General features: G+C 45.8%; 1 protein-coding gene across 1 annotated transcript in view; it reads right to left on the bottom strand.

The window, feature by feature from the left end:
* Positions 1 to 201: 201 nt before the first annotated feature.
* The window catches only part of KBTBD12 (kelch repeat and BTB domain containing 12), a 52,605-nt gene continuing 25,405 nt past the window's right edge, over positions 202 to 27,401 (bottom strand). Inside the window, exons 4-5 of the mRNA XM_039248650.1 lie at positions 22,846 to 23,043; positions 202 to 2,761 (exon numbers count right to left, since the gene is read on the bottom strand). Of these exons, the coding sequence (XP_039104581.1) occupies positions 2,580 to 2,761; positions 22,846 to 23,043 (380 nt within the window). The 3' untranslated portion in view covers positions 202 to 2,579. The remainder of the gene's footprint in view (positions 2,762 to 22,845; positions 23,044 to 27,401) is intronic.

Here is a 27,401-nt window from a genome sequence, read left to right as displayed (position 1 = left end):
CGTCCTGGAAGTGGGGTCACCTCCTGCCCCCATGCCCACCTCACCTGCCCTGGCCTCTGGGGTTTGCTTGCTCCCCCCATCTTCTGGCGGACATCCGTCCCTGCCCGCCCTGGGATGCTCCGTGCTCCCCGGGCACAGAGCCCCTTCTCCAAGAGAAATCGACATGAAATTGCAATACGAAAAACAATAATAGCGATCTGTCATTAGCACGTTTTTATTTGTAAGTTCCAATTTAAAGTGTTCGCTCATCATAAAGTCGATCAGTGAGGACAGTGGACTTTCTGGGGGACACCGGGCAGCAGCGAGCTGGCGGCGGCCGTCTCTCACGGGCCTCAGCATCCAGGTTCCCCCCGCTATGTTCTGCGCGGCTCAGTGTCCAGGAATCCTGTCCCACAAGAGAAGAGCTGGCAAAGAGTCAAGGTTTCCGGAGTCCTCCACTGAGATACGGGGACAGCCTTCAGCTGAGAGGAAGGAAGGGCGGTAGGAATTCAAAGCCGAGTCTCCGGCAAAATCCGCCAACAGGAGGGCCGAGGCGTCTCGTGTTTAATGACAAATACGAAAGTCAGACTAAAAGCACCCTGGGCTTAAAACAGACGCTGAAGCGAAGGCTTGCGTGTGTATCTGCACGCCCCGCGGAGGGCCTGGGGCTGGGGCGCTGGGAACCCCTCACACATGTGCACGGCTCCCCTCCAACCTCATGAGTCCCCCCACCCAGGGACTGGTTGTTGTGGGCGCCAGGCTTCGGGAAACGCGGGTTACAATGGCGGTGCCACTAGAAAGAACGGCGGGTGAAGGGTGCTTGTTGTTTTGGTATCGAACAGGGACTGTGCTCAGCACTTTCTCACTCAGTCCTCACACCAACCCTAGGAAAGACTTTTTCTTCCCGTTCTTCATTTGGGGAAAATAAGGCTTTGGAAGGGTTATGTTGGCCAGGACCACACAGCTGGCTAAGGAGCAAGGCTGGCGCCAGGGCCGAGATCTTGACCCCAGGGCCTCCAGAGGATGGATGGTGACGCGCCGACAAGGCTCCTTGATGCAGGCAAACGTGGCGGCTTCCGGTGTGTGTGTGGAGCAGGCGCCGTGGTTCTGCTAAGAGGAAGCTGGGGAAGCAGACCTGGGGGGGGCTCTGCGACCATGGCTGCCACGGCCGGCCCAGCCCACTCACAGGAACTGCTCTGCCTTTGCAGCAAGAAAAAGACCCCACAGAGTAGGGAGAAGGATCAGCTCACTGGGACGCACGTGGGAGGTCTCCTTAGAACCCTCTGCATAAACGCTAGGGAAGGGCACGGGCCTCACTGCCTGAAAGCACACTTTGCTCACTGCGGGCTCCAAGTAGCACAGTTTTGAGGTGCAAGGGACAGACACGGCCCCTGTCCCCCCGGAGTCTGGCCTGCTGGGGGACAACCTGAAGCTATTGAAGAACCGCTACTGAGATGCACTCTGAATCCACTGTGCTGTCGGGAGTATGGACGGCGAGCAAGACAGATGCATTTCCCATGCGTCGTTTAAATGTCAGCCCTCAAGTACATTCTGGGAGCGCCTGTTTGCTGATTATGCTCAACGTGGGCCGAGGCAGGCAGCTCCATCCCTACCTTCCAGTCTCGGGGGAGACGTTGCAAAGGCTGAGTAAGAGGGCAGGCGGCCGGGAGCCAAGAGCACATGCTTCCTGCCTCCTCCGCTCCGAAGCCTGGTCTATGGGTGGCCTCCGCCAGGTGCATGCAGCCAGGGCCCATGTCCCGAAGGTCATGTGCGCCTGAGAGCCGGCCAAGGGCAGCTTGGTGAGGCTCGTCCCGGACACTGTGCGCCAGCGTGAGTGGACCAGGCGGCAGGGCGCCCCCCCCCCCGTCCCTGACGCCGACCTGGCCCAGGGTGGGGTTCCCCTCTGCTCACTGTGGTCGGGCTTCAGGGCCTTGGCTGTTGGAACTTGTGGTCCATCGCGAGCCCCGTTTTGGGCGATGTTGTTGCGGTAGAAGCATATCGTACGCAAGAATAGAAAGCCTTCGTAGGACCGAAACCAGAACAGAGCAGAGGGGGACGTCCCCTTTAACACGACAGGGTGCTGAGGCACGTCCCCTGCTCAGAGACCAGGCCCACTCACTCTGCCACCAGAGTCGTCCAGGCGTCGGTCACTCCTCTGCCACCTCCCTCTCCAGCCTCAGCGGCAGGGCCTGTGGCCCCGGCAGCCTGGCCCAGCCCTGGGCCTCTGCTCAGCCGTTGCTGTGAGGGCCCCGTCAGCTGCACCCACCGGCCTGCTGCCTCCTCATCCTCCGAGGCCCTGGTGAAAGGCCTGCTCCTCGGCAGTGCTGTCCTCCCTCCTGGGTCCCTACGGCGCTCACCTGTGTCCTCCGTGCCATCGCCACACGTGGCCTTGGAACGTCTTGTCCATCCGAGCCGACCACCCATCCCTGAGCGTGGACTCTGCTCCCTCCCTATCACAGCACCCAGCACGCACTGCTTTGCACACGGGCCACTATGCATGCAACACACATGTCCAGGGGGACTGGCTGGTGCCCGTGGGCTCTCTCCATTCCTAGCGGCTCCTGCGCACACACAGCAGGAGCCTCCAGCAAACACCGACTTCAGTGCTCACTGCCTTCTTGCACCAGATCTGAAGGCGGGGGGATGAGGTCTCGGGGGTTCATCCTGGCCACCAGGCAGACATCGTAACTGTCGTGCATGAGGACATCAACGGCCACAACATTCCACTGGTTTTCCCATGGGTCTAGCTCCAGTATTTCTTTGGAGATAACCTCATGTCGATCTGAAAGATAGCAAGGTAGGAGGTCGTCTTCACTCTATTAAACAACTTCCTCTAAGAGGCATCAGGCACCAAAACGAGACAACAATGGAATACACATACTTTAAATGGAAGACACGGTGTCCCTGGCATTTAAGAAACGAAAAAAGGCCATGTTAAAACTCACATTCAAAAGTTATTTGACATACTAACAGGGTATACCACTATCTACATTTAATAATTTATAAATATTGGGAGCTACAGATGAAACTGTCCTTATTTCTACACCTGGAGGGGAGATACAGCTTGTGACCTTAGATGAGTGGCTGACCTCCCTGAGCTTATGTTTTCCCTAAAGGCAGACGGGGATGCTAACGCTAAGCCAGGGTCCTTGCAGGAAACCTTCCTCCCACCCAACAACCTCTGCTCTCGCCTCCCACTGGCTGAATCCAACCAGAAACCAGAGGAGAAAGGGGTCTGTGAATGCACCCAATATACATCAACTTCATAGGACATAGAGCATGACAGAGAACGGGGCACGGTGAGTCTGGAGGGGCAGGTGGAAGATGTCCAGTCGAGATGACTATTTTATAATTTTATGATGATCAGAGGAGATCATATATGCAAAAGTGCCCAGTCCTGGTGTATTAAAGTCAATTTTTAAAATGTTTTTAAAATTTATTTTTGAGAGAGAGACAGCGTGAGCAGGGGAGGGTCAGAGAAAGAAGGAGACACAGAATCCGAAGCAGCTCCAGGCTCCGAGCTGTCAGCACAGAGCCCGACTAGGGGCTCAAACCCACGGGCCGTGAGATCATGACCTGAGCCTAAGTCGGAGGCTTAAGCGAGCCATTCAGGTGCCGCTAAAGTGAAGTTTTGAAAATGGCCCATGTGTGCCTGTATTTTGTAGTTGTTGGTGCACTGTTCCATATGCACTCATGGGGTCTTGTTAGCCACACTTCCACGTGTTTTCTGATTTTTGCGGGCTTGTTCTTCCAGGTGCCAAGAGAGCTGTGTTAAAATATCCTACTAAGATTGTGGATTTGTCTGTTTCTCCTTTTAGTTCTGTCAATTTTTAGTATACACATTTTGAGTGTGTTATTAAGTACATATAAATTTAACATTTATAAATTTATTGTTATGAGTGATCTTCTTACTCTAGAATAAGTTCCGTCAGCATTCATTTGACTGATATTATAAATACTAAAAAGTCATATTTCAAGAACCATTCCAATGATCTGTGTCTTTTAACTGGAGCATTTGGTCCATTTATATTTAATGTAATTACTGATCTCTTTTGGTTTAAATCTACCACCTCATTTGTGGATTGTCCTTGTCTCACTTACTCTTTCTTTTCTCTTTTAATGCCATCTTTTGGATTGGCTGAGTATTTTTTATTATTCCTTTTCCTTCCCTCTACTGATTTAGAATTTATAAAGCCTGTTTCTACTTTTTTTTGTTTATCCTAGAAAGTAAAACATGTATACTCAACTTTTCAAGGCCTAAAGACAATCAATGCTTGACCTTCTTCTTGAAGGATTTTAGAATAATTTAATTATATTTGCTGCCCTCCCAATTTATTAGCTACTGTGAGTGTGCATTTAAATTCTATATATCTTTTAACTGTGCAGGACATTACCGTTATTGTTTTATACAGTAACTGCTCATTTATAATTAATCCACATCTTTACACTTTCATTGCTCTTCATTTTTTTTTTGCATGTTAGACTTTTCATTAATGATAATTTTCCTGAAGTATATACTTTAGAGGAGGTCAGCTTTTGTTTCCCTGAAAATGTCTTTATTCACCTGCATTTCCTGCAAGACTCTTCACTCCCCAAACACCAAAAAACAGTGAGAGCTGATACTCACTGGATCCATGCTGTGTACTGTACTTACTGTGTGCTGGCGGCAATGAGGCACTATGTTGTATCATCCTCATTGTAAGCCTGTGAGCCAGTACTGTTGTTATTACAGTTTTACAGATTAGGAAGAACTTAGAGCAATTAAATGCTGAGGCTACAGGCATACAGTTAGAAGTGGCAGACCCAGAATATGCACCCAGATATGCGGTTCTCAAAACCTGAGCTTGTAGCTACTAAGCTCTATTGAATGAAGGGGGACATGATGGTATCACTGCATTTTCCACAGTAAATGGATAAGGCCAATGAGTGGGACCTAAAGCGTATACAAACTTGGTGATCCTCTTTAAGGAAAATATCACAAAATTACAAACACAAAATTAGGTATGAAGGTGAATGTTTTTTCCAGCTTTACTGAGGCTAATTGACAAAAATATGTTTAAGGTATACATTGTGAGATGAATACCACAATCAATTAACACATCCATCACCCCACACACCCCACATAGATACCTCTGTGTGTGCGTGCTTGTGTAGTGAGAACTCTAAAGCACATTTCAAGTATACAGTACAGTATTGCTAACTACAGTCACCATGTTGTACGATAGATTCTCAGAATTTACTCATCTTATAACCGAAAGCCTTTGACCCACACCCTCAGTCTCCCTACCCCAAGTTCCTGGCAACCACCATTCCACACTCTGCATCTGTGAACATCACTATTTTAGATTCCTCATATAAGTGAGATGGCCTAGTATTTGTTTTTTTGTGTGTGTCTGTCCAGATTATTTCATTTAGCACGTTGTCTTCCTGGTTCATCCTTGTTGCAGCGAATGGCAGGATTTCCTTCTTTTTCATGGTTGAATATCATTCTACTGTGTATGTGTGTTATGTGTGTGTGTATCACATTTTCTTTATACCAACTCTGTCCAGTAGAACTTACTATGATGAAGGAAATGTTCTATAATCCATGGTGTCTAATACAGTGACCTTTATGGCTGTGGGCATGGCTGCTGGAAATGCTCAGTGGCTAAAACATGACAGGTGTCCTATCTGTCCAGAATGTTCCATCTTCTTGCTTGTTTCTCCTACTGAGATGAAACGGCCTTTTCCACCTTACTTACTGCCATTGTCGTGGAATGGTCTTTTACCATGGCCACATCGGACTTACTGTTTCTTGGTTTGCTTTGTTTTAACTGGGTGAAGACTTCTGGCGTTCTTCTTCAACTTAATGCAGACTGGGGCCTTTTATTAAGTCGAAGTAGGTAGTTTTCTTCACTAATTTTGCTTCCTTCTGCTCATTTCAGTGTTTACTGGGGAGCCATTTTTTAAAAAAAACATGTATGCCTATAACAGCTTTTCTAGAAATCTCTTTATTTATTAAGGATGAAGATTACTGCATCAGCGGCAAGGAAGTGAAGAAGACAGCCAGTGAGCTCTCTTGAGTATGAAAGCTCTGAACTAGTGTTCTAGAACACAGGCATGCTCGTGGGGGCGGGAACCCTCAGGAGGATCGCAGACCCCCGCCACAGCTGCCCCCCAGACATGCACATCCTGGTGGGGCCATGCTGGATGCTGTCCTAAATTTCTACCAACGGAGCTCGGAAAGCGAGCAATCAGGGGTTGGCGTTTGTGCTTACCTATTCGCGCGAGTTTGGGTTCTGGAAATGTCATCATGCTAACAAGGAGGAAGAAACTGAGGTTCAACTCAGTGCCGGCCCTTTTCAGTTCAGCTAATTTTCCAAAAATAGACACACTTAATTATTAAAGGAGGCAATAAACTCTCCCTGCATCCTGACACCTCCATGAGTTTGAAACATTATTTTACATGAAGAAAATAGAAGATTCAACATATTTTGTCATTATAGAAGCACCACTGGGGACAGTTCCCTCTTCTCTACGTGAGGCTATGGGGAGAAGTTTCTTGCATGTTGACAAGATGTGTACGTTCTACGCAGTGGCTTCCTCTTCCCTGGAGGGCGCTGCACATCCGATAGGGCGTGATTTCCTTTCTGCTCGGCCTCTCGTGAGATCAGAGACAAACTGGAGTCCAGACGTAGCCAGGGCAGAACTTCGGGCACCTTTAGGTACTGACTTCAGCACGTCTTGCTTGATTGTCTTTCTCTCTCTTTATTGTGTGTCCATTCAATTTCCTGATTTATTTTAATTTCTATCTTAGTGCGTTGTATGCATCTTAGAAGCCTCCTCCAATTCTATTTCATTTTGAACGAAGGGGTTTGTGAATAAATGGTAAATCAGAAAATGATTAATGGACCCCAGACTAACTTGGCTTGTCCTCGGCTGAGGGGTGTTACCTAGCCTCCCCTCACATCAGTGAAATGGGCCATTTAACTGCCCCTGACTCAGGCAGAAAGAAGAGAGTCATGAACGTCACAAATAGGCATGACCAGCAGGCTTCCGCTAGCGGAGGAGGCCAAGAGTCCATTCAAATGGGCAGAACAGAAACAAAGGAACGGCTGAGGGTATGTAGTTGCCTGTCTGCAAATGACATAGCCCTCTAGAGCTATCAGTGTAATTATAAAATCACGTTGCATAGTCACGTTCTTTCTCTGTGTATAAATTCAATTAGTCAATCAAAGATTTTATATTTTCCACCAGGTTGAAGGAATGGATATGTAAAACCTCTCTGATCAAGGGATAACTGGCATTCTATGTAATGGTTTGTAAATGAACTCCTACGAAGTACTCTGGGTTTATGTATAAGAAATATAGAATTCATTTTATGGCTAAAGTTACATGGAGGAGTTAAAATAGGAAATGATTCTTTCAGGGACGCCTGGGGGGCCTCAGTCGGTTAAGTGTCCGACTTCAGCTCTGGGCACGATCTCACGGTTCGTGGGTTCGAGCCCCGCGTTGGGCTCTGTGCTGACAGCCAGCTCAGAGCCTGGAGCCTGTTTCAGTCTGTGACTCCCTCTCTCTCTGACCCTCCCCTGCTCATGCTGTCTCTCTCTCTCTCCTAGAAATAAATAAAACATTTAAAACATTTTAAAAAAATGAGCCCAACGCGGGGCTCGAACCCACGAACCGCGAGATCATGACCTAAGCGAAAGTCAGACTCTTAACCGACTAAGCCACCCAGGTGCCCCCCCCCAAACAATTTTTTTAAAGGAAATGATTCTTTCAAGAAAAGTTTTTGTGTTTCATTTTCTCAAGAGGAAGATACTTTTAAAAAAATGAGATTACACTTTCTTTAAGCACAAGTGGAAGGTTTATGAGATGAAATTATCTGATAAAGACCATTATATTTAATGTAAGTATTGGTATGTTTAGATTTAGGTCTCTATTTTATTATTCCTTTTATTTTTGTGCCTTGATTTCCACTTTCCTTCTTTTTTAATTCTTTGAACATTTTTAATACCCATTTTAATTTATCTTGAGTTTTTAGACACACCTTTTTAAATAGCTTTTTGAGTAGTTTTCCTAAGGATTGCAATATATATACTTAACTTTTAATAGATTAATTAACATATTATCATTTCAAGGGGAATACAGGAACCTTACCACCATGTAGTTCCTCTCCCCACCTGTGGGGAGATGATCGTCTCTGTATAACATTAACATACATTGAAAACACTATCAGACACATCTCCAGAGGCAAGGGAAACAAAAGCAAAAAATAAACTATTAGGACTACATCAAAACAAAAAGCTTCTGTTCAGTGAAGGAAACAATCAACAAAACTAAAAGGCAACCTGTGGAATGGGAGACGATATTTGCAAATGACATATCCAATAAAGGGTTAGTATCCAAAACATATAAAGAACTTCTAAAACTCAACACCCAAAAAACAAATAATCCAACTAAAAAATGAGCAGAAGACATGAACAGACATGTCTCCAAAGAAGACATCTAGATGGCCAACAGACACAGGAAAAAATGCTCATCATCGCTTATCAGGGAATGCAAGTCAAAACTACAATGGGATACCTATCATCTCACTCCCACCAGAATGGCTAAAATCAAACACACAGGAACCAATATGTGTTGGCTGGGACGTGGAGAAAAAGGAACGCTCACTCACTGCTAGTGGGAGTGCAAAGTGGGGCCGCTGCTGTGGAAAACAGTATGGTGGCTCTTCAAAATGTTAAAAATATAACTACCTTGGGGGTTCTTGGGTGGCTCAGTCGGTTGGGTGTCTGACTCCAGTCATGATCTCGTGGTTTGTGAGTCTGAGCCCTGCATTGGCTGTTAGCTGCTGTTAGCTCAGAGCCTGGAGCCTGCTTCAGATTCTTTGTCTCCCTCTCTTGTCTCTCCCCTTTCTCTGTCTCTCTGTGTCTCTCAAAACTAAACATTAAAAATTTTTTTAAAAATAGAACTACCTTATGATCCAGCAACCACACTACTGGGTATTTGCCCCCAAAATACAAGAGCACTAAGTCAAAGGGATACATGAGCCCTTATGTTTATAGCAGCATTATTTACAATAGCCAAGATATGGAAGCAACCCAATTGTCCATCAATTGATGAATGGATATTATTATATATATAACATTTCTTTGTGTGTACACACAAAGAATATTATTCAGCCATAAAAAACAATGAAATCTTGCCATTTGCAATAACATGGATGGAGCTAGAAAGTCTCATGCTAAGGGAAATAAGTCAATCAGAGAAAGACAAATACCATATGATTTTGTTCATATGTGGAATTGAAGAAATGTATATATGTATAGTTAATATACGAATTTATAAATTTAAAATTTATATATAAATTTATAATTTATATATAAAAAAATATATATTTCTTCCTTTGTGTGTGTGTGTGTGTGTGTGTGTGTGTGTGTATAGAGAGAAAGAGAGAGAGGGAGAGAGAGAGAGAGAAATGAAGAACCAGTCTCTTAACTATAGAGAACAAACTGATGGATTCCAGAGGGGAGGTGGGTGGGGGGATGGGTTAAATGGTTGATGGGGATTCAGCAGTGTGCTTGTGATGAGCATCGAGTGATGTATAGAATTGTTGGATCACTATATTGTACACTCTAAAGTAATATAACACTATGTTGACTAACTGGAATTAAAATAAAAACCTTTAAAAAAAGAAAACGCTGTCAGACAATGTTAAAATTTTTGCTACCAACTGTCAAACATATTCGAAAGACCTGAAGGGGAGAAAAGAAGTCTATTATATTTATCCAGGTATTTACCATTTCTGTTTCTCTTCCTTGATTCCTGAAGTTCCAACTTTGTATCATGTGCCTTTGATTTGAGGCACTTTCTTTTTTATTGACTGTTGGCAATAAATTCTTAGTTCTTCTCCATCAGAGAATGTCTTACCTTAGTTTTGCCCTCATTCCTGAAGAATATTTTTGCTGCATATACAATTCCAGGTGATTCTTTTTTTTTTTTTTTTTCCCAGAGCTTAAAAATTTTGTTCTGCTGCCTTCTGACTGGGTTGAGAAATTCACACCCATTCTAATACTTTCCCCTCATATGTTACCTTTTGTTCTTCTCTAGCTTCTTCAAGATCTTTTCTCTATCTTTAGGTTTTGCAAATTTGGTTATGATGTATCTGGATGTGAGATTTTTCATGTTTATCTTGTTTTCAGTTTGCTGAGTTTCTTAAATCTGTAAGTGCATTCAGTTGGCCAAATCTGTCAAGTTTTCAGCCATTATTCCTTTAAATATTTTTTCTTCACCCATCCTTTCCTTCTGGGATCATGACATGAATGTTAGATCTTTTAATATTGTCTCATGGGTCCCCAGAGCTCTAGTCACTTTTCTTATTCAAGTTTTTCTCTTTGTTACTCCGATTGGGTAAGTTTTATTTACTACCTTCAAATGCACTCACTTCTCACTTTTTCCTTTCATTTCCCTTGTGCTACTGAGCCCATTCAGTAATCTTGCTATTTTATTTTTCAGTCCTAAAATTTCCATTTGGTTCTTTTTTAAAAAATAACTTCTAAGGGTGCCTGGGTGGCTCAGTCAGTTAAGCTTTCGACTTCAGCTCAGGTCATCATCTCACAGTTGGTGGATTCGAGCCCTGCGTCAGGCTCTGTGCTGACAGCTCAGAGCCTGGAACCTGCTTCTGATTCTGTGTTTCCCTCTCTCTCTATCTGTCCCCTGTTCATGCTCTGTCTCCCTCTGTCTCTCAAAAAATAAATAAACATTAAAATTATGAAAAAAAATAGCTTCTATTTCCTTACTGAGACTTTCTATCTTTACAAACCTTTCAAAAGTAGTCATTCTTACTTCTTGGAGTCCCATTATAATAACTGCTTTAAAGCATCTGCCTGGTTACTTCAAAATCTTGGGGCGCCTGGGTGGCTCAGTTGGTTAAGCATCTGACCTCGGATTTGGCTCAGGTCATGATCTCACAGTTTGTGGGCCCACAATTGGGCTCTTTGCTGACAACATGGAGTCTGCTTGGGATTCTCTCTCTCTCTCTCCCTCCCTCTCTCAATAAATAAATAAGCTCAGAAAAATATTTCAAAAAAATATTGGAGAGAATGGAAAATGAAGAAGAGCCCCCCTCCCTTTCTCTAACCCATAGGGTTCTCTTTCTTGTTCCTTGAAACAGAAATAAAGGGCTTCTCTTAGAGCTCTTTCTGTCCACAGTTGGTGCCAAGTTCCAGGTTTCAGGTTGCTTTTGAGTCTTAGCCAGTGGGTACCAAGAGAAACCAATGGGGAACTTATTAATTTGGTGGTATTGCAAGTTCTGGTTTACTTCCCCAGTCTGATCATGACCATTTAGTTTCAAGAGTTCTCAGGTCGCAGCTCCATGCATTCTGCCCAGGGGTATTGCTCACATTCAGCGGGGGAGACTGGGTGAAAGGCGCTCACTCCATCTTGACTGGACCCCAGTTTACAATCTTGTGAAAATCAGGGAGGTGGCCCTAGCTTTTGGTCCAAAGAGACGTTGGGGAGCTGCCTTAGCAAAGAATAAAGAACAGAGTTTCTATGATATATACACAATAGAACACTATCCAGTGAAAAATGAGCAAGGACGATCTCTACTACCTGATATGGAATGATTTCAGGGAGATACTGTTAAGTGAAAAAATATAAATGTGTGGTTTTAAAGCATCTCCTCAGACATTGCCTATTAGTTGCGAGGGAAAAATAGGAATTATACGGAGGAAAAATGAGACAATATCTTGAACAAGTGAATAAAAGTTACATTGCCACGGAGGGGTAATGGAGTTGATTTGCCTCTAGATGTCGTGCACTGAGAAAGACATAGCAGGTATGCAATATTCTAGCCAGAAATACATAACCTGAGTTTGAGCACAACGAAACATCTGCTGGTTCTCAGAAGAGGAATGTTTTATTTAAAAAGGGGGAAGATTGTATCATTTTAAAATACCAATGTTGTAAGAGGCAAAAAATGTATGTGGAAGCATTTCAGATTTAAGGAAACTGAAGAGACACACAAGCAAAATGCAATACCTGCTTATAGATGAGCTTTGAGAGGAAAAAAATGCTGCGAAGGACATTATTATGTCAATTGATAAAAATTAGAATACTAAGAAGAGAGCAAATAAGAGGGTAGAATCAACGTTAAAATCCCTAAAATTGTTAGTTGTACTGTGGTTGTGTAAGAGAATGTTCTTCTTATTCCACACACTCCAGTATTTAGGGCTAAAGGGCATGATGTATGCAACTTACTTGCATGTGATTAGAACAAAGCTATGTATCTGTCTGCATGTGTGGATATATACATACCTATGGCCAGATGGATTCAATGACTAACCAAATGCTAAATAAAGCAAAAGGGGCAATGTGTTAGTGACAGGTGAATCTGTGTACTCAGTATGCTATTTTTATTTTTGCAACTTTTCCGTAAGTTTGAAGTTATATCCGAGGGAGTTTTAAAAAGAACAGAGTTCCCTTCTTTGGAAAAATGTCTATTCATGTCTTCTGCCCATTTATTAACTGGATTATTTGTTTTTGGGGTATTGGGTTTGACAAGTTCTTTATAGGTTTTGGATACTAACCCTTTATCAGATATGTACAATTTAAGAAACAAAACAGATGAACGTATGGGAAGGGAAAAAGAAAAGAGAGAGGGAAACAAACCATAAGAGATTCTTTTTTTTTTTTAAATAAATAGTTTATTGTCAAGTTGGTTTCCAACAACACCCAGTGCTCATCCCAACAAGTGCCCTCCTCCATGCCCATCACACCCCCTCCCCCCCAACACCCATCAGTCCTCAGTTCTTAACTATAGATAGAGAACAAACTGAGGGTTGATGGAGGGAGGTGGGCGGGGGATGGGCTAAATGGGCGCTGGGCAATTGTTGGGGTAAGCACTGGGTGTTACATGTAAGTGATGAATCACTAAATTCTTCTCCTGAAACCAATAGTTTTTAAAATTTTTTTTATAGTTTATTTTTGAGACAGTGAGAGACAGAGCATGAGCGGGAGAGGGGCAGAGAGAGAGGGAGACACAGAATCTGAAACAGGCTCCAGGCTCTGAGCTGTCAGCACAGAGCCCGACGCGGGGCTTGAACCCATGAACCGTGAGATCTGACCTGAGCCGAAGCTGGACGCTTAACCGACTGAACCACCCAGGCGCCCCTCCTGAAACCAATATTACACTGTATGTTAACTAACTTGAATTTAACTAAAAGTTTGGGAAAAAAAAGAGTTCCCTAAATTATGTTCTGTCATAATAATTGTGAGATTTATGTTGCAGATGGCAGTAACCGATCCTGGGCCTTTTCTGCTGTCTGCATTCCAGCTGATAGCAGACTTCCCCAGCCTTTCCCAGCTTGCTGGGGACTGGAGAGAGAATTGTCTGTCATGCCTACAAATCAATGTCAATCTTCCGAGTTTGCAAAAGCTTATAAAACATATATAGATCTGTATGCCAGCTCAGCACAGAGCCTAGAGGCTGCATTCCTATTCCTGGACGCGTTCTAGAAAAAAGAAAGCAAACCCAGTGATTACATGGTAAGAGGAAGCTGGTGCAAGATGAAAACACTGACAGTTGGCTAAAACCACCAGAAGCTGAATCTGCTCAGATACATCTTTTTAGTTGAAAGTAATAAGCCCTCTTTGTTTCAAGGTGGGTGGTTAGGATGGTGTAGAAGACTCCGTCAGTGATATCACTGACATATCAGCTGTCAGCCACATCCCTTCTGTGATCATTGTTCCAGAATATGCTGATGACATCCACCTGCTACTCTTTGCCTCAGGATCTTCTCTCAGCTCAAGTGGGGCAAGTTGGGAGTGCCAAGAAGCCAATCTGAGGACAAATATCTCAGATTCCACACCCTTTGGTAGGGAACAGCCCAGAGGCTGTTCCACACTGTCTCTGAGTTTTCGACTGGGATTGAATGCCAGTGGCCCAAGGCAGTAACCTGTCAGTTAATTCTCCCTTGTGGCCTCCTGCTTTCCCATCTTTCTCCTCTCTTAATGCCTCCCAGAACTATGTACACTCAAGTCCTGTCTCAGCATCTATTTTTGGAGGAGCTCAACCTAAGGCAGATGATTACTTTTATTTATTGGAAACTTACTTGGGAAATGAAGCCAAATGGTGTGGATGGAAAAGCTGGTGTGGAACAGGGAGTCAGGACAGAAGCTGACGGGGTGCGGCCCCAGGATTTCAGGATGGCACGTCAGCCTCTCACTTGCTAGTCCCAGGAGGCCCCCACCAGTTGGAGGGTATTACCTTTCTGGTGGCCTGCACACGAACTGAGGCCCATTCCACTGCTCTGGCACTGAGAGAAGAGTGCTGGATGATTGGAGAGGCAGAGTAGGGTGAAATTGATGGCTGTTGTGCCATCTTGCCCTGTATCATGGAAGGTCTCTGGGAAGGGCACAAGTGGAAGAGAAAGAAAATAAGTCAGGACAGAGCCTGAGTCATTCACCTGGCTTGATTTCATCAGGCAGGCAGTTTATTATCTCATAACTCTCGGAGGAGAAGAAGGATTCTGGCAGAAGACATGAAACCTTCTTAGTCAGAGACCAAGGACTCTGTCGGTCATGGCACACTTCCGTCAACAAGCAGACCGAAATACACCTAGGATCTAGCTTCCTTTATTTGGATTCTTTTTGTTTTTAATTAAAAATTTTTATTTTATTAATTTTTTTTCTTCCTCCAAAATGACATGACACAGGAATTCACACCAAAAGAACAAGAAGAAATGACAGCCAGGGATTTAATCAACACAGATATATGTAAGATGTCTGAACTAGAATTTAAACCACGATTATAAAAATACTAGCTGAGGTTGAAAACAGCATAGAAGACAAAAGAGAATCCCTTTCTGCAGAGATAAAAGAACTAAAATCTAGTCTGGCCAAAATTAAAAATGCTATAACCAAGATGCAATCTCAAATGGCTGCCGTAACAGCAAGAATGGATGGAGCAGAGCAGCGAGTCAGTGATACAGAAGATAAAATTATGGAAAATAATGACGCAGAAAAAAGAGGGAAACAAAGGCAAAGGATCATGATACAAGACTTGAGAACTCAGCAACTGAAAGAGGGATAACATTTATATCATAGGAGTCCTAGAAGATGAAGAGAGAGAAAAGGGGGCAAAAGGTTAATGTGAGCAAATTAGAGCTGAAAACTTCCCTAATCCGGGGAAGGGCACAGACATCAAAATCCAAGAAGCACAGAGAACTCCCATTAGATTCAAGATTCAGGCAGACTTGGGATGAGAGGCAATAGAAGGAGGCACTTGTGTGCTTCTCTCAATAGGAGCTTCAGAAACCATCATTTTTCCTTCTTTGCCTTGGAGACCAGGAAGCTGGGCTACATTCTGGAAATTTTTTCATAACTTAGGTTTTCTGATAAAATTACCCCTTCTACTTATTACTAAGCATGTTTTTAGTTTCATCGCACCTATGCTTATTCTTTAAATTGTCTCCATTCTTTTTGGAAATACAAATGGCATATATGACATACACAGTATAAATATGCGGTATATATTCAGTACAACTTCTCCAGGGGGGACTGAAATAGCAATAGTAAAACAGACAAATTGAATCGCACTGTATCTCTCTCTGTGGTTGATAGTCCTGGGATAAAACAGAGGTTGATCCTGTAGTTGCCACCAAAGCTGTTCGTTCCTTTCTCAACTTTTTATTTTGAGAAATTTGAAACAGTTGGAAGAAGAGTACAATGAATACCTGCAGACTTTACGTTAGGATTCAATAATAGTTAACATTATTTCCATATGTTTACTGCCTTCCTCATGTGTACACATGAACACGCACTTTCTTTTTCAGAAAGTCTTAAAAATTAGTTGCGGACATGACACTTCACCCCTAAATACTCAGCGGGCTTCTTCTAAGAATAAAGATATTTCTTTGCATAATTACAATACCATTACCATACCTATGAGAAAACATCAATTCTATCATGTTAAATAATACCCTGTTCTGATATTCCCCAGTTGTCCCCAAAATGTCTACACTGTCGTTCTCTTTGATCAGAATCCAATAAATGCTCACACTTTATATTTGGTTTTTATGTCCCTCTGAACTCTTTTCATTTAGGATAGCACCATCTTTTTTTCCCCAACACATTAACTTTTTTGAGTATCTGGGCCAGTTTCCTTGTTGAAGGTCTACATTCTGAATTTGTCTGTTTCCTCATAGGGTCATTTAACGGGTCCCTCTCCCTTGTATGCCCTATAGGCTGGAGGTTTAGAGGCTTGATTAGACAGGAGTTAATCACTGTGGTGGTAGTAGGTGGGGAAGAATCCTTCCTACTGTATTACACAGAAGGAAAATACACTTATTCTGGAGCAACCTGGGTTTGACTGGCATGGGTCCCCGCTTGTATGCAGACTTGTTTCAGCAAGTACTGAAAATGTATCTTCTCCTTCTTATGATTTTCTTAACATTTTCTTTCCTGTAGCACACTTTAATACAATTATTTTAGCATATAATACATATAACGAAGAAAATATGAGTTAATTGGCTGTTTATGTTATCGGTAAGGCTTCTGGTCAAGAGTGGGCTATTAAGTTTTTGGAGAGTCAGAAGTTATATGGGGATTTTTAATGGCATGGGGGTCAGCACCTTAACCCTGCATTGTTTAAGGGTCAACTTACTATAAAATTGTCCAATTTTTTAATTTTTTAAAAAAATTTTTGATGGAGAGACAGAGTGTGAGCAGGGGAGGGTCAGAGAGAGAGGGAGACATAGAATCCGAAGCAGGCTCCAGGCTCTGAGCTGTCAGCACAGAGCCTGACGCGGGGCTCGAACTCAACGAGTCATGAGATCATGACCTGAGCCCAAATTAGATGCTTAACCGACTGAGCCACCCAGGCGGCCCCCAAATTATCCTATTTTTAATGACGATTATTTGGTTACAATGGTGGCCATCCAATTTCAGCACTGTAAAAGTATGTATTTTTCCTCGTTGTAATTAGTATTAATCAGTGTTGTGCTTAGTACTGGGTAATGCTTTGGTGCCACGTGCATATGCTGTTTTTCATCACCTTTCAATCGATGCTGTTGCACCCACTGATGATTTGCCGGAACCAATGATCTTATTAGGGGTTGCAACATGATCATTCTATGTATTCTTCTGTCATTCCTTCTACGTTTATTATTTATTCAATCAATTATAGTCAGTTATGATTTTTGATGTTTAAGTTATGTCAAATTTGGCCGTGGACTGCCCTTTTATGCCAGCTTCTCTGTCTTTTGATGGGACTCCCTTAAGTCGTTGACAGCTCACTGGCTTCCTCGTATAATGGAATATCCTCAGCTCAGCTCACAGGTTTAGTGCCCACGTCTGGAATCAGCTATTTCTGCAAGGGGCACAGCTACATTCCAAGCCTCCGGCTGGAAGCATGGTTCTACTGATGTGGCAACTTCCTAGTTGGCCCTCGCTTACTCCTTCAGGGGTAGCCATTCAATAAAGTTTTGTTGAATGAATGAACAATGGACACCGGCCAGGCTGGTGGTTCTCAAGGCAGACTGCGTGTTAGAGCAATCGGGAGAGCTTTTAAAAAATACTGATGTCCGGGCCCCATCCCCAAATTTTCTGATTGGACGTGTCTGGCATGGAGAGACAATTTAGTCTCCTGGTTAAAAAAATGCAATACAGGGGCGCCTGGGAGGCTCAGTCAGTTAAGCGTCCAGCTTTGGCTCAGGTCATGATCACACGGTCCATGGGTTCGAGCCCCGCATCTGTGCATTTGAGCAGGTGGAGGCTGCTTCAGATTCTGTCTCCCTCTCTCTCTGACCCTCCCCTGCTCACACTGTCTCTCTCTCTCTCTCTCTCTCTCTCCCAAAAATAAATAAAACATTAAAAAAAAATACAATACAAACTCTGGGGCCAGACTATCCGAGTTTGGAATCCTGGAATCACCGTGTCCCCTCTGCGGGACCTCTTTCGGTGGCTTGTTTCCCCGGTCGTCTGTAAGGGTAATGTCAACGCCTACCTTGCAGGCCGGTGGTGAGGACTGTGTGAACCAACATATGCCAGGGGCTCAGAACAGCTCCTCACAAAGGCAACACCAGGTGACAGAGAGCCCGTCTTATTCTGCATTTGTTAAGCGAGGTATTTACTTTTTTGAAATACTTCCCAATGCGTTTCCTCTTTTTGATTATTCAGGTTTCCCCTGGCAGTCTTTCTACCTTCGGGGCTGGGCCCCGGGCTGAAGGAGGGAAGTCAGGGGGGTGGTTTGAGGGAAATTCTTGCCGGGGACCGAGAAAAGGCAGAGGGCTTCTCTGGTCCTGGGTGGAGGAGGGGCCGATTCCTGGCTCCCCTAGAATTATCCAGGGAAGATGGTGCAAATGTGTCAGGGGCGTGAAGGGGAGCTGGAAGCAGAAGGGCCTTGTGCTGGACTCTGGCGGAACGTCTCTGCCCAGAGCCCCGTCCCCATGGTAGCCAGTGTGGAGCCGAAGTAGAGAAGAGGCGGGCTCGCTCAGCTGGCCCAGGGGGTGCCGATGTGACCTTGGAAGGAATGGAAGAGTAGCTACAGACTGCACGTCGGTGCGTGGGCCCTCTGGCTGCAGTCGTGGTAAAAGGGGAGGGACCCCTGCGCCACAGACTTCAGGGGAAACACACTAAACCAGAGGCTGGAAGGAAGATGCGGCCGAGTCTCAAAGAGCCAGGGTGGGGGCTCTGTCTGCAGGAAGCCGGCTGAGCCCGGGAGCAGCCCCTCCTCCTGGGATATTCAGGAGTCCTGGGGGCTCCCTGGAGCTAGAAAGCACGGGGTGCCTGCTCCCCAAGGTCACTTGGTCCCTCAAAAGGTAGGACTCCCGGGGGGCGGCTGGGTGGCTCAGTGAGTTGAGAGTCCCACTTGGGCTCGGGACGTGATCTCGGGGTTCGTGATCCGTGCCCCGCATCGGACGCGCTGATGTCGGCGCAGAGCCCGCTTCGGATCCTCTGCCCCCCTCCCGCTGGTGCCGTCTCGAAAAGGCAGGATTTCGGTGTGTCAAGCATCAGCTCAGGATCTTTCGCAAGGTCCTCAGGCCACGGTGTTGTGATCTCCTCCTGGAGGCTTTTAGGAGCAGGGAGTCGGCTCCCGCCACTAGGTGTCACCTGCCACCGCTGTCTCTCCGTCTCTGGAAACTGACATTTCTGTCCCCGCATAGCGCCACGGCTGCCTCTTCCACGCAAAGAACTCCCCTCCACTGCACTCTCCCTGTGGGCAATTCAGCTAATTCTCCTTATTAGTGTCAAACACAAAAGCCAACTACTTTGGGGGGCGGAGGGGGGGAGAGCTCCTTTTTCCTTAATAACAGCTTTACCGAGATCTAATCTACACGCCCTACAATTCATCTTTAAAAGTATATAATTCAATGTATTTTAGCATATTCACAGAGCTGTGTGACCGTCACCACCATCTAATTTTAAAGCATTTTCTGTCACCTCAGAAAGAAACCTTGTGCCCTGTGCCCACTGGCAGTCAGTTCTTGTTCCCGATTTCCCCCCACGACCACAGATCTTTCCATCCTTATGCATTTGCCTTCTCTGCACATTTCCTATAAATGGAACCACACGGGCTCATCTGTGACGGCTTTCTTTTACTTCGCATAATGTTTTCAAGGTTCATTTATGTTGTAGTATAGTTAGGACTCCATTCCTTTCTATTGCCAATGATATTCCATCGCACGGATGTAGCCTATTTCCTTCATGCGTTCATTAGTGCCTGCCCTCCTCTCGGGCCCTAGCTTCCATCTCCTCTGGGGTGGGAGGGGCTCTGTGTCTGTACCGAGAGCCCGGGCGGGGCAGGAGACTGGGCGCCTCCTTCCCTCCAGCCCGTCTTCATGTTCTCTGCTTCACCGTCCCTTCCTCCTCAGAGGCAACTGCTCTTGCCAGTCCCCGAGGCCGCCTGGGGCTCTGCGGGGTTTGTTCGTTTCTTTGCTTTTCCTGTGACCCGTTTTCGGATTAAACTGTCTGGTCTGGTCGGTCACCGCTCACTCGTCTGCCCTCCAGCCTCCAAAATTTTGTTGCCCACATCCTCCCTCTTCTTTCCCTCGTCTGCCTGGGCTTATTGCTCTGACTGTCCTTTTAGTGGGGCTTGGGGAGAAAATGGAGGTGTTCAAGCTAGTCTGTTAAGCAAAGACAAATCCCTGTATTTATCGCACGTTTCTGTGTCTGTCCCTCCCATCACACGCTGAACCTCTCGACTGCGTCCCAAATGCCTATCAACAGTTATGTTTCAGTCCCCTCTTTCCTGAATTAACGAAATAGATTATGAGCCTTTCATTTTCTTGACTGTGGTTCTCCGAATAAACAAATGGGATGACTAGGTTTGTGTCACAAAAGGAGAGAAAATTCAGTGCCTGTTTCTAGATCTGATGCTGAAGCGTCTGGTTCGTAACGGGCATGCTATTATACAATTGCTCTCTTTTTCATAACACCCCGGGAATGATGCATTCTGCTAACCCCAGACGGTCCACCATGTTAGGACCAAATAATTAAAATGGACTTAGAGAGCTCCTATGGCGAATCCCTTTCCCTCTGGCCGAAAGCATTATTAGTCCCCTGCAGTACAAGAAAAGAGGTTGGCTCATAGTATGGAGGTAGACATTTTAAAAAGTTGAGGGTTATCAGTTCTCCAACTCAATATTATACAAGGAATGATAAGATAAAGAAAGGAAAAATAGAATTATCTTCTAGGTCCTTCGACACTAATTGCCACCCATCCCTCTGGTGTCCTGAGGCCGCCCTTTGTGTTCTCCTGGTCAAGAGAAAGCCAAAAGCCACAGGATGGAGAGGAGGCTGTGATGTCAGCTGGAGGAGACCCTGGTGGGGGCGTGGGCCCAGCGGCTGGGGTCTCGCTCCTGACTCCTCGTACCCTTCCTCACACACAGAGCTTGAACCTGGGGCCACTTATTCCATTTCCTTGCTGAGCCGGGGTTCTTGGCTACCGTGATAGAGTACATAAGCATGTGATGTTTAATATAAAAGATATTAAAATGGTTTTTTAAAAAACCCTTTGGAAAGGCCTCTGAATGGCAAGTCCAGAGAAAGGAAAATTAAAGCTTTTTGTCATGGGAATGCATACACAAAAGCAGTAAAATAATTCCCCAGCGTATCCATTATCCAGCTTTAACCATTACCAATGGTTTACCGATGCTATAAAATCTGTTCTTGCCCCCTTCACCCCATTCGCCTTTTAAAAAGTATTTGCTGGAGTAGATGAAAGCCAATTGCAGACAGCATATCATTGTCCCCCATAAATACTTCTAGATGATCTCTAATTGTTAACGCTTTTCCTTTGTTTTCTTTCTCCTTTATATAAAACCACAAAGCCATTATTATCATAACCTAACAATTAACAATTCCCTAATACCATCTGATACTCTAGTCCATATTAAGATTCCCCCGATTATCTGAAAAATATCTTTTTACAGGAGACTTGTTTGAATCAAGAGCCAACTAAGGCCCCCTCACTGTATTCGGTTCATTCATCTCCTTTTTTAGCTCGGAATGAAAACTTTATTCTTAACGCACAGACAATTAGGTGCATTAAAAATGAAGGTGGGCTTGGGGCGCCTGGGTGGCTTAGTCGGTTAAGCGTCCGACTTTCGCTTNGTTCGAGCCTCCGACTTTCGCTTAGGTCATGATCTCACGGTTCGTGGGTTTGAGCCCTGCCGTCGGCTCTGGTGTGACCTCCCGCTTCGGAGCCTGGAGCCTGTTTCAGTCTGTGACTCCCTCTCTCTCTGACCCTCCCCTGCTCACGCTGTCTCTCTCTCTCCCCTAGAAGTAAATAAAACATTAAAAAAAAAAATGAAGGTGGGCTTACGAAAGGCTTCCCAAGTGTTAAGGGCTCTTGACGCTGCTTTTCATGGAGATATACTGGCCTCGTTTTTCCACCACTGACCTTAGACTTGAATAGCTAGTCATTTCAATATGACTGCATTCTGCCTTCTCTACTGGTGCAACGAAATAACTTTGGAGACAGCTGCTTATTAGATTTGTGTGTGTGTTTAAAAATTCTGTTACGCTAAATGGGGCGCCTGGGTGGCTTAGTCGGTTAAGCGTCCGACTTTCGCTTGGGTCATGATCTCGCGGTTCGTGGGTTCGAGCCCCGCGTCGGGCTCTGTGCTGACTGCCAGCTCGGAGCCTGGAGCCTATTTCAGAGTCTGTGTCTCCCTCTCTGTCTGACCCTCCCCTGCTCACGCTGTCTCTCTCTCTCTCTCTCTCCTAGAAATAAATAAAACATTTAAAAAAAAATAAAATCTCTTTAAAAAAAATGTTTAAAAAAAAATTCTGTTATGCTAAAAATCATAAATCCATACCGGGCATTGCAGTGATGGTGAAACTTGGTACATGGGAACTAAGTGTGGTAATAAATATATGCGTTAGGTGTTATGTTAGAAATGCTTTCAGGCAATTGATTTCAAGAGGTAGCAGTGGAGGCAGAGTAAGAATGTTCTTCGGGGGCGGGACCTCTCGGTCACTACAGATGGTGAGGAAACCCGACAGTCTGCCCACTGCTCTAGGTCTACGTGTTCTTCGCGTTCTCGAATCTCTCGTTAGCCCGCAGTCAGGCCTTAGACGCGCTTCTCCCATTTCAACTCATATTTATTGAGTGACAGCTACAGGCCGGACACATCATAACTGGATCTCATTTAAGTCTTAAAATAGCTTGTGGTCGTGGCAAATAGCTCCATTTTGCAGACGTGAAAACCCCAAGTTCAGAGCCTCGGTGAGCTGCTCCAGGCCACTGAATTCTGAAGGCCAGGCCTTTGCCCGGGGCTCACCTTGCTGTCCAGCTCATCCTTTGGTGGCTGGGTCAGTTAAGGGAGTTTAAAGTCAGTACCGGTGGAGGTGATAAAACATTAATAACTGGATCGGTACCTGCTCCGTGGAATCCTCCGCAGACGTAGAGCTTCCCATTCACTGCTCCTGCGCTGGTAGAATTGGTTCGGAGGGAGAGCAGGGGGCTTGGCATAGGTGGGCCATCTCTCCAGAAGTCCCCATCGGGGTTATAGATCTCCACCGCATCGAGGCACTTTCGAACCTGGCCTTTGTCTCGACCTACACAGCCAATCCCACCTACAGAGAATGGTACACAGAAATGAGGTGAGCAAGAACTGCGCCTTCATCGTGGGTAGCACCCCGTTCCTGCTACGGATTCTATCACACATCACAGGCCTCTGACGTGTGCTTGCCTAGTGCTCCTCAGATAATTTCTTTCCTTTCCTCTATTTTTTTAATGTTTATTTTTTTAGAGAAAGAGGGAGGGGCGGAGAGAGAGGGAGACACAGAATCAGAACCAGGCTCCAGGCTCTCTGAGCTGTCAGCACAGAGCCTGACACGGGGCTCGAACCCACGAACCATGAGATCATGTCTTGAGCCAAAGTCAGACACTTAACTGACTGAGCCACCCAGGCGCCCCATCTTTTTTTTTTAATTAATTTTTTTAATGTTTATTTTTGACGGAGAGACAGAGTGCGAGCAGGGGTGGGGCAGAGAGAGAGGGAGACACAGAATCCACAGCAGGCTCCAGGCTCTGAGGTGTCAGCGCAGAGCCTGACTTGGGGGGCTCGAACCCATGAGATCGTGACCTGGGCCGAAGTCTGATGCTCAACTGAACTGAGTCACCCAGGTGCCCCTCAGATAATTTCTAAGCAATAGTGATGTCTGCTCTGTACTCCATACCCAACTTGAATGCCACTTTTTATTCAGTGTTGTGTCTGTTTGTACGACGTAGGAGGCTGATGTCATTGCAGGCTTTGTGTTCTAGAGCATCCAACACTGGTTCCCACGATGAACGTCGCCCTTAGAACAAGAATTTCAGGTTTGAAGGTGACCGTAACTCCACCCTGACATCTGTCTTTCTGTTGATAGCAATGATTTCACTAGTCTGCTAGTAGGGATGCATCCTTTCCCTTCCTCATCATTGTAAGCCTGTCTCTTCCTCTTCTTTTTATTTTATTTTATTTTTTTATGTTTTATTTATTTCTGAGAGAGACAGACAGCGTGAGCAGGGGAGGGTCAGAGAGAGGGAGACACAGAATCCGAAACAGGCTCCAGACTCTGAGCTAGCTGTCAGCACAGAGCCTGATGCGGGGCTCGAACCCACGAACCATGAGATCATGACCTGAGCCGAAGTCGGATGCTTAACCGACTGAGCCACCCAGGTGCCCCTCTTCCTTTCTTCTTAAGTTTCATCAACTTTTCCCCATGAGGGAAGGGCCATTCCTTGATAAATTTCAAGTTTGAGGTTGAAGAAAGGCTCCAAACCCAAATGCCCAGTGCATCTTCCAGTTTTGGATGATATAGTTCATTTGGTAGCTATTCACTGGCTGCCTATTTTATCAAGGCAATGTGCTAAATGGTAAGAAGTTTAGGAAAATGAATAAGGCATGTTTCTTACTCTTAAGAAATTAATGAGGTCGAGGGGCACCTGGGTGGCTCAGCCAGTTAAGTATCTGACTTTGGCTCAGGTCATGATCTCGTGGTTTGTGGGTTCGAGCCCCATGTTGGGCTCTGTGCTGACAGCTCGGAGCCTGGAGCCTCCTTCAGATTCTGGGTCTCCCTCTCTCTCTGCCCCTCCCCTGCTCATGCTCTGTCTCTCTCTTAAAAAATAAAATAATTTTTTATTTTTAAAAAGAAATTTTTAAAAAGAAATTAATGAGGCAGGAAGGGTCATGCATGCAAATAAATCGGTAGACAACATCGTGACAGGTGACTTAGAAGAGATATAAATTAGACTCAGAAGCCCAGAGACGGTGACAACTAACTGAAACATCACTTATGTAAGCATGATTTTAAGCACAGCCCTTCACGGGAACGGTGATTGTATAAGAATCTCTGATCCGCTGTAGTAAGAAACACACGTTTGTAGGCAATCGTTTTTGTTCTCGCCTCCAAGGTCCCACAGTGAAAGGTCTTTGCCGTCCCGGCCATATTTCCTGACCTGAAGGACGGCTCCGGAGGCAGAGGTGAATTTCCTGGACGGACAGATGCTCCTCTCATGGGTGACCTCCTTCCATGCTGAGCCAATCTGACAGCCCAGCCCTGCATGGCCAACCTCCTTCCAGTTGAGAGGGTCCCAGAGGGGTTGAGGTGATGGGGGCGTGGCTAAACTAAAACCCTCGTACCATCAAAACCCTAAACTAAGCTGCTCTGATCTCCCGGCATTTACCGCAGGTACCGCTCATGGAGAATTTAATGAGATACCAGTTCATAGCATTTCTTCCTTCACTGCTATTTAACACCTCTTGCCCATCGTTGTGCTAGTCAGATGGTGTTTTCATCACCGCCTGTTTTTTCCCCAGTCTCTCTTCATACCTAGCAGTGTCTGACACATGTGTGCCTGAAATGAATGAATGAATGAATGAATGAGAAATTTAACTCTTCCCCTGCTTTCTCTGTCCAAGTGGATGTATTATAAGCTCCCTGAGGGCAAAGGTTACTCTTTGCACCTCTTCTCTCACAGTGTCTCACGCACGGTGCTCAATGAATTAATTCAAGATTGATGGGGACAGCTTGTTTCCACCCTGGATGGGACCCACGCCAGGCAGGAGAGGTGATGGCAGACGAGTCTGGAGGAAGGCTTTCCCCCTTCCCCCCCTCCCCCACTTTGCTGATGGAGCCTGGCCTGTTTCCTGTCTCAGTATGAATCCAGGGACGGAGACTATCAGCTCAGGAAGCTCCTAGTTGCTTTCCCTTGTATCCGACCAGATAACTAATTTAGCCCTTCCCAGTGCCAAGTCTGCGCCGCAGCGTTTCCCATGAGGGGGCCCTCCCAGTGTGGCACTGCGGTAGCTGGAGGTGTCTCGTCCAACAGCAAGTGGAATTTCCTACGTGCGGGCAAGCCGGCCTTCACCGAGAGGATTCATCCCCAGCAGCTGGAGCTGGCGACTGCTCACCAGGTAAGAGCCAGATGACGCAGTGAGCCGCCCCGCAAGGCCTGGGGTAGATAGTCAGGCTGGTTTACGTTACAAACACTCTGGAAAACCTATGAACAAGTGGAAGCAAACAGGTTAAGTGCGAGGCCCTGGGAGTCGGGCTGGGGGCACGCGGGGAACCCAGCATCCTGAACGTAACTCAGAGCTTTCAACGAGAGCCCGTTAGAAAGGCTCCCCCAACACAATGCGTGGGAAGGACGGGGAGCACCCGCTTGTGTTCTGGGAACAGTCAGGGCGCTTGCCATTTTTGTTGTTCTGGTACTAAGTGTACTTCCCATCCTGTTCGACCCTGAGTCTCCTCTTTGACATAGGTACTCTCTTTGTGTGGCTGGCAGATGGCGCATGCATGCCCTGCTCGCGGGCGCCGCGGCTCGCAGGGCGCGGTCTTCGCCCTGACCGTCGGCGCGTCAACGTGTCCTCCTTCCCACTTGGATGTTACCCCGCCATCAAGTGCACTTACAGCCGCACTTGGTAACAGTGGACTTAATGAGCTTAAACCGAAGGTGGATCCTGATTAGATAAATAATCAAATGAAAGTGTGATCTTTATTAATAAGTCAGCAGCAGCACCACACGAGAACCTTTCTGATGAGAGGAATCTAGGGTAGGATCAGCACATCTTGAGAATTTCAATGAGATCCTCCATGTCTTTAATTTATATGCTATCAGAGCCTCTTGGCCTGACTCTTCTTGAGTCAAAACAGGCAAATGAATAGAAATCACCTTTGTGAGTCATACACAAATCGACTTCAAGTGCAAACTATATACCTTAGGGTTTTTGGGGGGGAGGTGGGAGGGCGGAAGTTATAGATGAGGACAGTGCCTCCCTTTCCTCGTTATGGTTTCTTTTTTTTTTTCTTTATGTTTGTTTATTCTTAAGGGAGAAAGAGAGGCAGCATGAGCAGGGGAGGTGCAGAGAGACAGGGAGACACAATCTGAAGCAGGCTCCAGGCTCTGAGCTGTCAGCACAGAGCCCGACGCAGGGCTCGAACCCACGAGCCGGGAGATCATGACCTGAGCCGAAGTCGGCCGCTTAACTGGCTGAGCCCCCAGGCGCCCCTCCTCGTTATTGTTTCCATGAAGACCCGTTCTCCCTGGGTTTGGCTGCTATAGACGCCTTCCCTTCTGTGGGTGCGTGCACACAGTCCTGGCAGGGAGGTGGCTGAGGGCAGAGGGCAGTGGCGCCTCTCTGACTCCCTCCAAGGACTCCCTGTCTGTGCTCCCTGCCTGCAATAGCGCTGGCTCCCCGCGTCTGCCCTGCTGGGTAGCTTTCAGGGGTCAGGCTTCCTCTATTCTTCCCTGGGCTGGACTGAGAAGAGGAAGGGGATTGTGTAATGGCTCGGACGAGCTCCCAGGGTCACCTGCATTGCTAAAGACTCTTTAGAAAGCAGCTTTACTAAGTACCTTGAGCGCCGTAAGCTCCCTTGTGATGCAGGCGAAACACGTGGGCTTCTGGAAACACACCCACAGACATGCCTGTGTTGCCACTTATGCGCTG

The sequence above is a fragment of the Hyaena hyaena genome, unplaced genomic scaffold (genome assembly GCF_003009895.1).
Source record: "Hyaena hyaena isolate Hyena2069 unplaced genomic scaffold, ASM300989v1 scaffold_316, whole genome shotgun sequence".
Taxonomy (NCBI): Eukaryota; Metazoa; Chordata; class Mammalia; order Carnivora; family Hyaenidae; genus Hyaena; species Hyaena hyaena.
The sequence above is the reverse complement of the archived record's forward strand: the minus strand, read 5'-3'. Positions and strand labels throughout refer to the sequence as shown.